Source organism: Martes martes (genome assembly GCF_963455335.1).
Source record: "Martes martes genome assembly, chromosome: 17".
NCBI classification, from domain to species: Eukaryota; Metazoa; Chordata; class Mammalia; order Carnivora; family Mustelidae; genus Martes; species Martes martes.
In genome coordinates, this window is record NC_137905.1 from 14,568,641 (window position 1) to 14,582,850 (window position 14,210).

Sequence of the window (14,210 nt, forward strand, 5' to 3'; positions counted from 1 at the left end):
TATCTCCTGGGGCTCCAGAACTGGTCATATTTCTCCAAACCAATGTCGAGGGCAGTGGGTGACCATGGGCTCTGGAACCAGACACCCCAAGTTGGAATTCTGGCTCTGCCATTTACTATTCATGAGGCCAAGGGCAAGTTATTTAGCCTCTGGGTTCCTCTCTTTCTTCATCCATAAATGGGGATTTTAATGGTACTGAACTCATGAGTTCTTATAAAGATTAAATAAATTAATACATATAAAGCACTTAGAACAGTGCCTCGCACATGTAACAGATAAATATTACTTGTGTCATTATTATTATTAAAAGATGGCTTTTCTTCAAATAGGTTCAAACTCAGGAATGAGTTCTTTGTGAAACAGAACTTCCTCGAACTTGGCATACTATAAGAAAAAGTTCTGTTTTTCTAAAATGCTCTGTTACCTTCAGATTTTTTACAATTTCTTTTTTAGCTAATCCCTTTCAGAAAATGCTTTTGTCCAAGTGAAAAATTTCATGGTCTATTCTAGAGGGAAATCAAAGAATTCATTCTGAACTTCTCTGGGCCTGGGCTTTGCCCTCTTGCCCTCTATAAACCTGGCCAGTGTTGGAGATACCCCTGGAGCCCCTCATGTCACTGCCGCACTCCATATGCCACCGGGTCTGGAGGTGGGGTCCTCACCACGCCCTCATTCCCTGGCTCTCTGACACTCTCTCTGGTCCACTCCTGTCAGCATTCCCCATGCCTTCAACATCCTGTACATTCTATCCAAGCCTCTCAGTTCCTCGACTTCTGTATTCCAATGATCTGTCCTCTCCTTAAATTCTGCCACCATCCTATGGTCACAGCTCAGAACAGAGCTTTCCACCTGAGGCTGATGAGTGGGTTCCAGGTGTGCTGGGATGTGGACACCCTCAGCTCTTGGGGCAGCCACTGGTCGGTCAACTTGTCTCAAACAACTCATCCCAAATTCTTCCACTGTGCCAAACAAATGTGGTTATTTTCTAAGTGTTCCCTGACAGAGGGTTGGGAGCCACCGCCCTAAAGCTTGTCATAATCTGTGACTATACTATCCCTGAAATCTTGATTTTAGACATCCATACTTTCCTCTCTGTCCTCAAACTTCCAACACTCCTCCCACACTACAGTCTGATTAGCCATCTTTGACCATAAGGATGAAGCATAGCCACAGGAGAAGGTGGAGCAACAAGTAGAAGAAACTTAACTTTACAACAAGTAGAAGAGACTCCCCCAAATGACCATGTGGGACAGAGGAACCCCACCAACCTGGACTGTTCACCTCCTAGGGATGGTTCTTCTGTGTTCTATGTTCTTTCCCTTGGAGGTCTCTTTGTTACAGCACCTTAGCCTCTACCCCACCTTTAAGTTCCTGTTTCCTTCTTAGCATTTTTGTCCTCTGAGAATCACAGCAGGTGACAGCGGGAAGGGGCATAGAGATTAGTAACCCCTTTCCATATTGTTGACGAGGGAAGACCCAAAGAGGTGAAGTGATGTGCCCATAGTCACATAAATGCAGATTCATGATCCAGAATCTTTCCATAGTACCAGCCCTTTCCTGAGGTCAGATGCATGTATCTAATGATAAAGCCAGCCCTGGCTTGTGGCTGACCCTTCTCCTTAGGGCCCAAGCAGCAGCCTGGGTGGTGTGGGATGACTTACTCCTTTTCACCAGTCAGCTTGGCAATATATTTGACCTGCTCACGGAGCTTGTTTCCTAGTTTCTCATTGGCGATCCTGTAATAAAATCCATAAAAGAAATTTCCCAGACCCCCATGAGGAAGAGCACAAGCTGGCTGGCTGGGAGGCTGGTGTTCTCAGCAAGGCGTCTGCTGAGACCCAGACCCCAGCTCATCACCCACTCCCAGTGCTAGAGCCTCGCTAGCACCTGGCAGTTGAGGGAACCTTCCATTCTCAATTACTAGGCAAAATCACCGTGATCTTAGGAGGGTTCAAGGGATCTAGGCAGGGAAGCCAGATTCCTGGTTGGGAAGAGGAAATTTGACCTGCAGCAAAGCATCCTCTTTATCATGGAGCTGCTCTGTTTCTAAGTCAGCAGGTCTTCCCAATTCTGCCTGAAAAGTTGAGGCCCCTCCATCTTACTCCCCGCTGTTGGATGTGGGCTACCACTGAATTCATTTCCCTAGAAGGCAGCATGTGTGTGTGTGTGTGTGTGTGTGTGTGTGTGTGTGTGAATGTGACACTATTCTTTGGCATATGTGCAGTTTCTCAGCTCAGCCCAAGGCTTGGAACCCTGCCTTTCTTTTTAATTCCTTACTTACTTCTGCTCTTTTGCCCATTGCTCCATGTTGGACATAATCTGATCATTCTCTCGGCGTAGCCTATAGGTATCTTTAGTCACAGACCGCTGGGGCACACTAGAGGGCTTTGGTACAAGAAGAAAATGAGATGGTTAGGGGGTGGGGTGGGAAGCACAGGCCCGTCACCTCCCTACTCCCAAATCAGGTCTCTTCTCTCTTCCTGGAAGAAGAAACACTGGTTCTGCTGTCCAACCCCTAGGCCAGAGTTGGACCTGCCACAGCAGGCTCTCAGCTCCAATAGTGCCTGCGTACAAAGGTGACATCACTGAGCAGGGCTTTGTTTGTAGTAGAGACAGAGTAGATGTGTATACTTACAATAATGATTTTTGGGCAAAGGCATTAAAACATCTTGCTTTTAAAAAAGCAATGTTAAGCCAATTTTTTAACATATGGAAGAAAAAATATCTTGAGGAATGGATGCCTTTTTTTTTTTCTAATGCAAGCAAAGGCCTTGTGGCTAAACCAAGATATCCTGTGGCCACCCGCCATGAACTTCACTGCTCCGGGACAGGGGCATAAGGCATGCTCAAAGATCTCTTAGCAGATTCTACTGCAGAGTAAGTGAAAATGTCAGGATGGGTTCTGGAGGAGGACTGCCCTGGGGGTTATCTCAGTCAGGGACAGCTGGTATACCTGACAGGGGGAGGGCACTCTTCTCTGGAATGGGCCTTTGTTCTGCTCACTATCTCTATCAGTGAAGGCACAGGAAGACAGCTGGGTTGAGACAACTGCCGTGGGCCTTAGAGCACCCAGACCCTACCTCGTACTGAATAGAGTGGGCTGGAGGTATCATTTCCTTGCTCTTAGGCCCTCCCACCCCCACCAAGGTTGGTCTAGTATCCAGGTGGTCGTGGATGGGCTGGGAAGGTCTGGGAGGAAGTGGCCAGAAGCTGAGGAGTGCCCACCTCCTTCTCATCTGCCAGGAGGTTCTCTTTCAGGGCGGCCATTTCCTCCTGGAAGGCCCGGAGCTGCTCTTCTTTAGCGGCCAGCATCTTGAGGTCACTCTGGTGCTGCTTCTGCCACTGCAACACTTGGTTGCTCATCTCCTCCAGCTTCTTGTCGAAGGCTTGAACCTGCTCAGGGGCACAAAGTGAGGAGGGAGACCCCGGCTGGCCAGCTGGCCGCCCTGAGCCCAGAGCCTCTGTGACAAGGCAGGAGAGTGGCTTTCTTGACTTTGGGAGACTCCTTGGCGGGGGTTGGGGGGGGGGGACACTTTACTTCCAGTACCAGCAGAGGGCGCCCCTGCTCCGACTGTTATGGCCTTTGCCTGAAGCTCCCTGAGCGGCAAGTGGAGGGAACCCTTCAAAGGGAATGGCTCTGCACTAAGGACTTTCGGGGCAAGAGGAGAGAAACTCTGGGGACCTGGAACAGGAAGACAGCCTAAGGTCCTGGCTGCTTCTCACCTCTAGCTCACTCTGCTGTTGGAAGCCCTGCAGTTTTTTTAATTCCATGTTGAGCTTTTTCATCCTCTCCTCGTAAGCAAGGATTTCATCTTCCAGCTGAGCTTTCCTCTCTTGGGCCTGTGCCAAGCTTCGGTGCAGGCTCTTGGTCTCTGAGGTCGTATGATTGAGCTTCCATAAAGACAAAGGGGATAAGAATGGCTGTCACAGTTCTTTGGCCCATTCTATTGAGTGCTGAATGGAGAAGGGTTCCAGTCCATCCCCATCCTTTGTTCAGGGTAACACAGACACCTGGTCACTTGCCTAGTGTCCCAGAGAGGGGTGGGAAGGGACAGTGGTTGATTTGCTACACCCTCATTCCCCTACCCCATGTCCTCTTTTTCCATTTCTCTGAACTGATCAGCTGGGCACGATCAGCCCTGGGTGGGGCACAAATTGCCCAGAAAACCTAGGTTTTGGGAAAACTTTGCCCCTGGGTCACCTGTGGGCAGAAAGAGTTGTTAGATTTGGCCTCGTTCCTTGTGTTCCCTTTCTCCCCCCACAAGAAGCCTCACTACAAGGAGTCAGGCCTTCCCCGGAAGGACATCTTAGCTCAGGCAAGAGTTTGCAGAGGTCCTGGTGACAGCCAGTTGTGCGGGGAATTGACTCTTGCACTTTCCATGCTATGGACATTTCTTTGCCCCAAACAGCCCTGGAGAAGAGAGGGTGTGGCTTACCTTCTCGAGAGTTTGTGTCAAGTCATCCTGGCACGCGACTGACTTTCGGGACAGTTCCTCATAGGCTTCCTTAGTGACCATGGTCTGCAGGTATTGCTTCTCCTTGTGCACAGCCTTCTCCAGCTGGACCTGCAGACTCTCTAGGGCGTCCTTCTGAAGGACTAGCTTTAGGAGGGAGAACATCACTATCAAGGGTCATGCCTACAGAGGAATGCTCTGTGTCTACAGGAAATGGACAAGAGCAAGGCTCTCTTCTCTCTGCACTAACATGCAGAGCAGTCTGTGATAAGGCCCCCACCCTTCCCTCACTGTTATAAAAAGAACAGCTGCCTTTCCAGGCTCTTCAATATGCCTCTCCCCACACTTCCCCTTCTAAGTTAGAAGGGGAAGGAGTACTGGAAGTACTGGGCTTTGATGTATTAAGTACATGAATAATCCCTTTCACAGAATCTGTAGCCTTTAATAAGGATCTGGAATTCAGTTCTAGGTCAGGAACCATGAAATAATATTTCATTTGTACATTTTATACCTTCCTTAGTTCCTGACCTAGTCCACTATACTTGATGCACCATGAAAACAGGACTGTATGTGCTTCCTTCACTGCTGTATCTCCACTGCCTATAGCTCAGGGCATGTTATATAATATGTGCTCAGTAAATACTAAATAATTGTTTTTGACTGAATGAAATATTTTGTATGGCAATGTTTGGAATTAGGGATGCACTGAACTTGTAGTTCTGATAAAACATGTTTAAAAACTGAAGTCGGTGTCTTAAACTTAGTAAAGAGTATTCATGCTATAGTTAAAAGGAATTGAGATCCGGAGTTAGAGGCTGTGGTTCTGTCATTTATTTAATCTCTCTGGACTTCAGTTTCCCTTTCTGCAAACCAGTTACTTTCAACTGTTTCATAGAATTTTAGTGATGATCAAATGAAGTTATATAGGTAAAAAGGGCTTAGTAAGGTAAAAATTACTATATAGCTGTGAGTTTGGTCATGAACATGCTAAGTAACAGAACATGTTTTTAAATACTTTTAAGTACGAGGCAGAGATCTACTTCCAACTTCTGTTCTTTGGTATTTTATCTGTTCTTTGGTATTTTAATACACCCACATCCTCTATGTGGCCATCTACACAGAAACACACTAATTTGGGTTTTCTTCAGTAACTGCTCCAGGCTTGAAATTTATTTTTTTTTACACGGAATTTTGAATATCTTCAACTCTAGGAAATGGTGAGATGAGAAGTGTTAGATTATACTTTTGACTCTATATTTACATGTGCCAGGAAGGAAACCATTCCTAAAGATAAAATAATTTGGTCTTCTGGAAAAAGAAATGCATCTTTTTTGGGAACTTCAGAAAACATAGAGTCACCTGGGTCTGCCCAATAAACCAGAGGAATCACTGAAGAAATTGCAATTCACTCTAAGCTCTTGATAATTGGTAGCCAAATCAGGAACTGTCATCACAGAGGTGGGATAACATAAAGAAAGGTGGTGACATAAATCACAGGGATGTTAAAAGCTAAAACAGAAGCTTAATTAATTATTTGATTTTGTGTTATTTATTTATATGTAATAAAAATATATCATTTATTTTTTGTATTATTTATTTATTTTTATTTTTAACAATTTCCAGCAAAAGATGGGTTTATTTGGGAGTGAAAGTGGACTATAATCTGGGACAAAGAAGCGGTGGCAAAATCATAGGGAAATCTGGGGCACCTGGGTGGCTCAGTGGGTTAAAGCCTCTGCCTTCGGCTCAGGTCATGATCCTAGGGTCCTGGGATCGAGCCCCACATCGGGCTCTCTGCTCGGCGGGGAGCCTGCTTCCCCCTCTCTCTCTGTCTGCCTCTCTGCCTAGTTGTGATCTCTGTCCGTCAAATAAATAAATTAAAAAAAAAATCATAGGGAAATCTGGGGAAGAAAGGAGCAGTATTTTTTTTAAGGAGAAAAGAGGTAAGTTGGGAAGGCTCTTATGAACAAAAAGTCCATTGGAGTTTGGAGGCTTTATTTTAAACTTCTCTAACATCAGTGGTTTAGCTTGGAGAAAGATATTAAAAATCTATAATATACAGATATTTGTAAATTATACAATCAAGGGGTTTTAATAAAAGTTCTTATAAAGATGTACTCTCTCCCTTGTCAAAAGCATTAGGCCCAGATGGTTTTATAGGTGAGTTTCACTAAGTCATCTTTGATTCCTTGCTTCCTCTCACATTCAGTCCATCATTAGTCTGGTCAATTCCATTGCCAAAACACATCATGAATTTGCTAACTTCTGTCTTCACTGATGCCATGCTAGCTTGAATGGCAATAACATCCTAACCAGATCCCTCACTTCTATACCTACCCCTCTCTGCAATATATTTCCACACATTAGTCAGAATTATGTTTTGAAAACTTAGCTCAAATCACCTCTCCAGTGCCTTTAAGGAAATATCATCAATGTCTTTTCATTGCTCTTAGAATAAAACCCCAAATTGCTTAACAGAGGCCACAATGTCTACCCCTACCTATCTTCTATTCTCATCCTATGCCCATATCCTCCTTGATTACTGCACTCCAGTCATACAGACCTTATTTTACTTCCTAGAACGTTCCAAGTACTGTTTTAAAAGAGTAATACATGACTCACTGTCAGGACTCATACTAGGAATGTAAGGATGGGCCAAAATTAGGATCAATTAATTAATTTTATTCACCATATTACAAAGAACACCACACCAAAACAGATGGATTCCAGTAATACTAAAGCAAGAAAAGGATGCTACTGTTGAATACCAAACTGTAGGTACTGTGCAATGCAATAAGGCAAAAAAAAAAAAAAAAATTACAAAGACTTAGAGAACTGTTGTTGCTTGCAAATGAGATATAATCATCTACTTAGAAGATCCATGAGAAGTAACTGAGAAACTATTACTGCTTAGAAGTGAATTCAATAAGAAGTCCAAATACAGAATAAATATGTAAAATAAATTAGCTTTCTTATTAATAGTAATTAATTATAAAATGTAGTGGAAAAATGTCCTAGAATCAAAGAGATGAAAAAAAAAAATCTCAAGATCTATTGTCTTCAGTTGGTAACTTTAAAAATTGAGATATGGAATATTGATAAAAGAAAATGCATTTTAGAATGCAAAACTAAGCCTCTTTCCAATAAACTGTTTCAACTGATAATACATCTACTATATTTGAGGTATGCTTTTAAAAAGTTGAACATGCTTATACACACCAAAAAACCCCTGCAGTCTCCTGATTTCCATCAGAGGAATTCTGAAATGAGTGCTCTTCCTTCCACCTTTACACAGCTATCTTCCTTTTGGCAAACATGATAATATGCCCATATTAAACACTGAGGTAATATCCCTTATATTCAGGGAGGTTCCTTGGGGGGGGTTCTCAGTGACTCAGACCTCAGCTCTGGACCACAGCAAAGGAGAGATTTATATCTCTAGAGGACAAAACTCCAGAAATGTCAGTTTCTATGCTATCTAATATGGTAGACACTAGCCACATGAGGCTATTTACCTTTAAATAAAACTAAAATTAGTTAATATTAAAATTGAAAACTCAGTTCCTTCGTCATACAAAGCCATATTCCAAGCAGTCAACAGGCACATATGGCTAGTAGATGCCATATATTAGAAAGCTCTCATATAGAACTTCTCCATCATCACAGAAAGTCCCATTGGCAGTGCTGTTCTTATACTTTGCATAGTCCATACTATTTCTTCTTAAATTATAAAGGAATCAGAGCTGCTTTCATTTGTAACACAGAGACCACCTATCAAGATGCTGTATTTGTTTCCTGCAGAAAGATGAAATCTATGCAGTTAGGGAAAGTGTTGCCATTCATGATAAAGGGGAAAGAGGTTAGGTGTTCGAGCTAGATGATCCAGGTTCAAATGCCGGTCCCTCTCATCGCTTATTAATCAGTTACCTTGAGCCCCAGCCTTTCTTTCCTCTGCAAAATGAGGATCAGGGTAATGTCTATGTTTTTGGGAGTCAAGCAGATGGAAGGCATGTGAAGGGCATAAGTAGACCGTCAATAAATGATGACTGACTTCAAGCATGGTGCCTTGTATATGTCAGATGCCATTTATGCTTTTCTGTCATTTTTATTTGTGTAATGACAAATAGCTGTCTCCCTTTCTATGCCTTTTCTGTGCTTTGGCACTATTTTTGGCAGCGTTCCCTAGCAAATTGCCCCCAACAATGGACTCACTGAACTCTGGTCTGAAATGTTGCTGTGGAATATCGCTGCCAAATCCCAGATAGTTTGGGAGCTCCAGCAGATATCAAATAAGACCTTCCACATGTGGAAGAAACATTTCTTTGGCTGAGTAAGTGGGTGCGGAAGGGTTACCCCCACTTCAAGGAGAGAAGTGGGGCTAATGAGCCACAGGATACAGGTGGACTGAGCATTTAGCAGCATTTCCGTAGTGGAGGAGATGTCAGTGCTGATTTCAGGTCAAGGGTCACAGGGTTCACGTTTGCACGCCCTCAGGGTTTCTGTCAACTCACCTCATTGTTTAGCTCTTGGATGACTTGCTGGGAGGCGTTTTGTTTGCTCAGAGAGGATTCCAGTTGCGCAGAACATTGCATTAACTGTGCTTTGACATTCTCATTTTCCTCCTCCAACATCCGCAAATTTTCCTTTGTCTGCTCCCCCATTAGAGAACAAAACCCAGAAAAGAGGTGTTACCTCAGACTCCCAGAGCAGCCTGCTCCTCCTTCCCACGCCCACAGCTCCATTCTGCAGCCTGTGGTGTCTTGGCCTTCTCTCTCCTTCTACCTTGCCTTTCTTACCTTCCCTCCCTTCTCTTCTGAGGTTTGAGCACCCACGGCCTCTGTATCCTGCCAGACTCAGTGGGGCTCAAGTCTTGCCCTGGATTCACGAACCCAGCTCCTCCTGGACTCTCCTTCTCACCATTTTCTCTTTCCTTTTTTCCTCCTGTCGGAATGTCTCAAGCTCTTGCTCCAGCAACTTCTCCTGTTCTTTGCTCTTTTTCAGCTGCTCCCGTTTCTCCTCCAGTAATCTTGTCACCTCCTGAAGCTCCTCTGTTAGACTGGTTTTGGCAGAGGCTTGCTCCCTGTGCTGAGAAATAAAGACTAGCCTGAAAGAGGGCGCCTGGGTGGCTCAGTTGGTTAAGCATCTGCCTTTGGCTCATGGATCCTGGAGTCCTGGGCTGGAGTCTTGCATCAGGCTCCCTGCTTGCTCTCTCAAATAAATAAAAAAATCCTGCCTTTTTTTTTTGTTTTGTTTAAAAACGCTGGCCTGAAAGACAGTCTTAGGCTGTATATTTTTGAAAAAACAAAACAACCCACCCCTCCCCAGACAAAGAGAATGGCTGAGATAAATCTGAGGGCAACCGCTTGGTTATTTAGCATAGATAATAAAAAAGTTTCCTCAGATGTCCAGCAATATTTTTTTTTGTTCAATTAGATAAACCAACTTATTTTATATATAGATCCAGTTCCCACAGCATCAACCTTCTCTCCCACTTACCAAATCTTTCCACATAAAAAGGAATAACATGGAGGACATTAGGAGAAGGAAAGGTAAAGGGAATGGGGGAAAATTGGAGGGGGAGATGAACCATGAGAGACTGTGGACTCCAAGAATCAAACTGAGAGTTTTAGAGGGGATGGGGGTGGGGGGATGGGTGAGCCCGGTGATGGGTAGTAAGGAGGACATGTATTGCGTGGAGCACTGGGTGTTGTATGCAAACAATGAATCTTGGAACAGTGCATCAAAAACTAATGATGTACTGTATGGTGACTAACATAACACAATTAAAAAAAACCTCTCTGAATAAAGTTTAAAAACTCTTAGAAAAGCACAAAAAGAATAATTCAGAGATTGAGGACTTTAAAATGACTGACAAGGATAGTTTTGAATCCTATTAAAAAAACTGAACATTGTCCTCTGACTGTTTTTAAGCTTAGCCCTTGAGAATGCTTATTGTGGGTCGTGGGAACTAGAGCTAATAGGCTGGCTTAGCCTTCTAACACAAATGCTGGAAAATTAGTTTGAATGGATTGGTGGTAGCATCTTCCCCAGTAAAAACCAATATATTTAATCTCAAGCAGAGCAGATGCTTGGGCTGGCAGCCGACTTGCCCGTTATACCTGGTGTTGAAGGAGTTTTAGATGGTCTAGCAGTTCATTCAGCTTCATTTCCTGCTCAGTCGTCGTCTTCTGAAACTGCCTCTTTTCCTTTTCTGAATTTTCAAGCTTCTTCTGGGTCTCAGAGAGTTCCAATGTCAGCTCCTCTATCCGCATCCTAAAGCAAAATAGCGACAAGAGGAAGACAGACTCCAGGGTCTGCGTTAGCCGATTGTGAGTCGGCTGCGCCGGGGCTGGCTCTCTCAGTCCCAGGCAGCTGCTGCTGTGTCCAGACCGGCTCGCCAGAGACAGAGCCTCTCCCTGGAGGTGAGACAGTGGTACCTGTTGGGGGCGAGTTCCTCTCCAGCCATCAAGGAATCCTTCTGCAGCTTCTGAAGTTCTCTCTGCAGCTCCTGGATGGTCTCTGTCTTCTGCTTCTCCAGGAAAAGGTAGCTTTGCAGTTTCCTCTGCGCATCCTCCAGGTTACTCTTTGCCAGAAGGGTCTCTTCTTTGTACTGGGAGGCTTGCTGAGCTACAGAACCCAGCAGACAAGCCAGGCACATGTGCGTGGGAGAAGGGATATGCATGTGTGAAGATCTGACTCTCAGATAAGACCAGTTAAAAAGACTGTTCCTTCAATTTGTGACCTACTTCAATTTACAACCTGTCCTTGTTTCTCTCCATCTCATTATCACTCCCAAGGAGCTCTGTTAAGTCATCTGTCTTCAGCTATCCCCCAGCCATAGACGGCTTCTGGACTAAAGTTAAACAAATCAATATAAATTGCTCAGTATCTCTTATGTGACTCATCCTGTCGTTAAGGACAAATCCTGACCCTAATGGAGTTTAGAGCCTCGTGAGGGAGACATAACCAGCCCACATGACCTAGAAAACCCAGTCATGTGAAGTGTGCACTCACCGTGAACTCCTGTGAAACAAGATCAGTGTGGGTGAGAACAGTTGGGGATGGACTTACGGAAGAACAGAGATGCTGCTGGGCCCGAGAATGAGGAGGAGGAAGGGAACTCCAGATGGGGGAAACATTAGAGCAAATGCACAGGAATGGAATGGGGGAGGCAAGTGGGAAGAGGATGGGAAGAGATTGGTTTGACTGGGAAGGAAAGTGGGAAGGAGTGCTGGAAGACTGCTGAGGGAATGCATGGACAGGAGTGGGCTTTGGAGGATTTTGAAAGCCAGAGAGAAATGTTTAGAGTTAATTTAGGGGGTTCTTGAGCAGAGACCTGGCAAAAAGATTATTTTAGGAAAATTGAAATGTATTAAAAGGAGAAGGACTTCCTAAAGTTTCTATTATTGTTTCTGTTTAAACATCACCTTTGTCTCCATTTTTCAGCCTGGGATGCTGGACGAAAGATGGTGTCAATACAGAAATAATGATATACCTTGGAATAAGGAGGAGGAATTTCTTTTCTAAGCAGGGAAGAGAAAGTTCAGTTTGGGGAATGCTGGGTTAGAGGGGAAGGTGGATTGCCCAGGTGGAGCTACTCTCTAGGGACAAGAGTGACCACAGGTGCCAAGTAAGGGTTGGGGCTCTAGGTTTTGGAGTTGTCCCAAGAATGAGACTAGAAGGGGGAAGGCAGAGTTTAAGGGATGGATGACTACTGTCAGAGGAGGAGGGAATAATGAGATTTGTGAAAGAAGAAGGGACCTGTTTGATCTCCAAAAATGGGAAACAACTGTTGAGTGAGGGAGGCCAAGAGCACACACAGACACACACAGTTACAGGAGGGTGGGGAAGGAGGCCACGCTATGGACCTTTCCCCCACAAAATTGATATGTCACTCACATAACACAACATTTAACACTTTAAAGCATACAGGTCAGTGGTTTCTGCAATACTCACAAAGATGTGCAACCATCACCAGTACCTAATTTCTGATTGTTTTCATCCCCCCAAGGGCAAGTCCATGCCCAGGGAAAGAAGTCATTAATGACCTCTGAGAAAGCGGTTTCAGCAGAGCAGCAAGGACATGATCCGTAGCGCAGGCTACGCAGGAGAGAATGTGTTGGGAGGCAATAAAGGGGAGAGAAGGTGTCTAAAGGGAGGGAAGAATAAATTGTGTGATGGAGGTCCTGGAGAAGTTGGGGAGGAATGCAGAGCACAGAAGCAAAGTACCGAGCCCTGTCCTCCCTGTGATGGCGAAAGGTGAACTTCAGCAGACGCTGCTGGGAAAACAGCAGGCGTGAGTGGTCAGCAGTTCACCTTCCCAGTTAAGGGCGAGTGAAGGAGCTCGGGAGGGCACTGTGATCCCTGTGAGATGTGCCATGAGATCATGACAAGGTCTGCAGTGAGGAGTGGGGAAAGGAGCAGGAAGTGGCCATTCAGAGAAAGAGGGGGAACTGCCCTGGCCCCGAGGGAGGGTTGAAGTGTGGTGGGGACACCGTCTGCTGGGGGCCTCACCTGCCAGCTTCTGTTGCTGTTGGGCGTCTTCGAGATTGTCCTTCAGCTTCTGGATCTCAGCTCGCAGGGCCCCGCACTCTGCCCTGGACTTATCCTGCTTCACCTCCTGGATGGTGCTTTCAAGTTCTGCTGTCATTCGTTGCTGCTTCTCCAACTCCATCTCCTTTTTCATGAGGCTGTTCTGAACCTGTGACAGTTCTTTCTCGAGCTCATGCAGCATTTCATCTTTCTCTTGGAGGAGCTGAGGAAAGCAAAGGGTGACCGCTGATAGAGGCCTGAGCAGCTACCCATGAAAGCCGGGTACAGATTATCTTGAGCCCTCTCCAGCCACCATCTTCTCTGGCCTGGATATCACACAATCTCCAACCTCTGCTTCCTGCCTTAAGCCAGTCCATTCCCAATGCAGCAGTCGGAGGGGGCCCTCTGAAAGCCCAAGTTCGATCTTGTTCTGCCTCTCCTCAAAGCCCTCTGCTGGCTCCATGTATTTGGAAAAAGGCCACTATCCTTCCAGCAACCTCCTGGGATGCTCATGGTCTCGTTTGACCTCCCCTCCAGCCACCCCTAACTCTCTTGGTTTGAGCTTGTCTCCTAGAATATTCTAAGCAGACTCCCACCTGAGGACTCTCGCCCGTGCTACTCCCTCTGCTTGGAGTATTTTTCCCGAAGACCTCTGCCTGGGTGGCTCCCTCACTTCATTCAAATCTCTGCCAAAATGTCACCCTATCACAGAGGCCTTCCCTGACCACCCTGTGTGAAACAGGAACTTATCAGTACCTGGCATTACATTATATATTAGTTTTGTGATTTGTTTATCGTCTGTCTTTCTGTGCTAGAATGTAAGCTCCAGAGGAATAAGGATGTTGCATGTGTTATTATATTCTTAATGCCTAGAGTGGTGCTTGGCACATCACAGGAGCTCAAAAATACGGGTTGAATGAATATATGAATGACTCAGAATTGTTTACCCAGACTCCTGGCTGCATGTGGTCATCTCTCCAGATACTTCCATTTTGACTAATGGATCCCCTCTGAACTTTCAAATAGGGAGCCTGAATGACCAGCCAGTCAAGCAGTTGGATGATTTCTGCTATCTCTGATAAAAGTGTAGAGTTGGAACTGTGCTGACTGTATAAGCTTGCATTGGTTTTACGACATTTCTGTCCTTACTTCTATTCCTAGGCTTTTCCAGGACGCTGACTTATGCTGAGAACTACAGATCTTCTAGGGCATAGTGCCATTAAT

General features: G+C 45.1%; 1 protein-coding gene across 1 annotated transcript in view; it reads right to left on the minus strand.

Moving 5' to 3' along the window:
- Window positions 1-14,210, minus strand: part of PMFBP1 (polyamine modulated factor 1 binding protein 1) — a gene marked incomplete at its 5' end in the record, with an annotated part of 44,028 nt that overhangs the window by 1,633 nt on the left and 28,185 nt on the right. Inside the window, 10 exons of the mRNA XM_080828207.1 lie at window positions 1,662-1,736; window positions 2,282-2,385; window positions 3,226-3,393; window positions 3,724-3,891; window positions 4,437-4,597; window positions 8,962-9,103; window positions 9,372-9,539; window positions 10,574-10,727; window positions 10,892-11,081; window positions 12,969-13,209. Coding sequence (XP_080684333.1) covers window positions 1,662-1,736; window positions 2,282-2,385; window positions 3,226-3,393; window positions 3,724-3,891; window positions 4,437-4,597; window positions 8,962-9,103; window positions 9,372-9,539; window positions 10,574-10,727; window positions 10,892-11,081; window positions 12,969-13,209 — 1,571 coding nt within the window. The remainder of the gene's footprint in view (window positions 1-1,661; window positions 1,737-2,281; window positions 2,386-3,225; window positions 3,394-3,723; window positions 3,892-4,436; window positions 4,598-8,961; window positions 9,104-9,371; window positions 9,540-10,573; window positions 10,728-10,891; window positions 11,082-12,968; window positions 13,210-14,210) is intronic.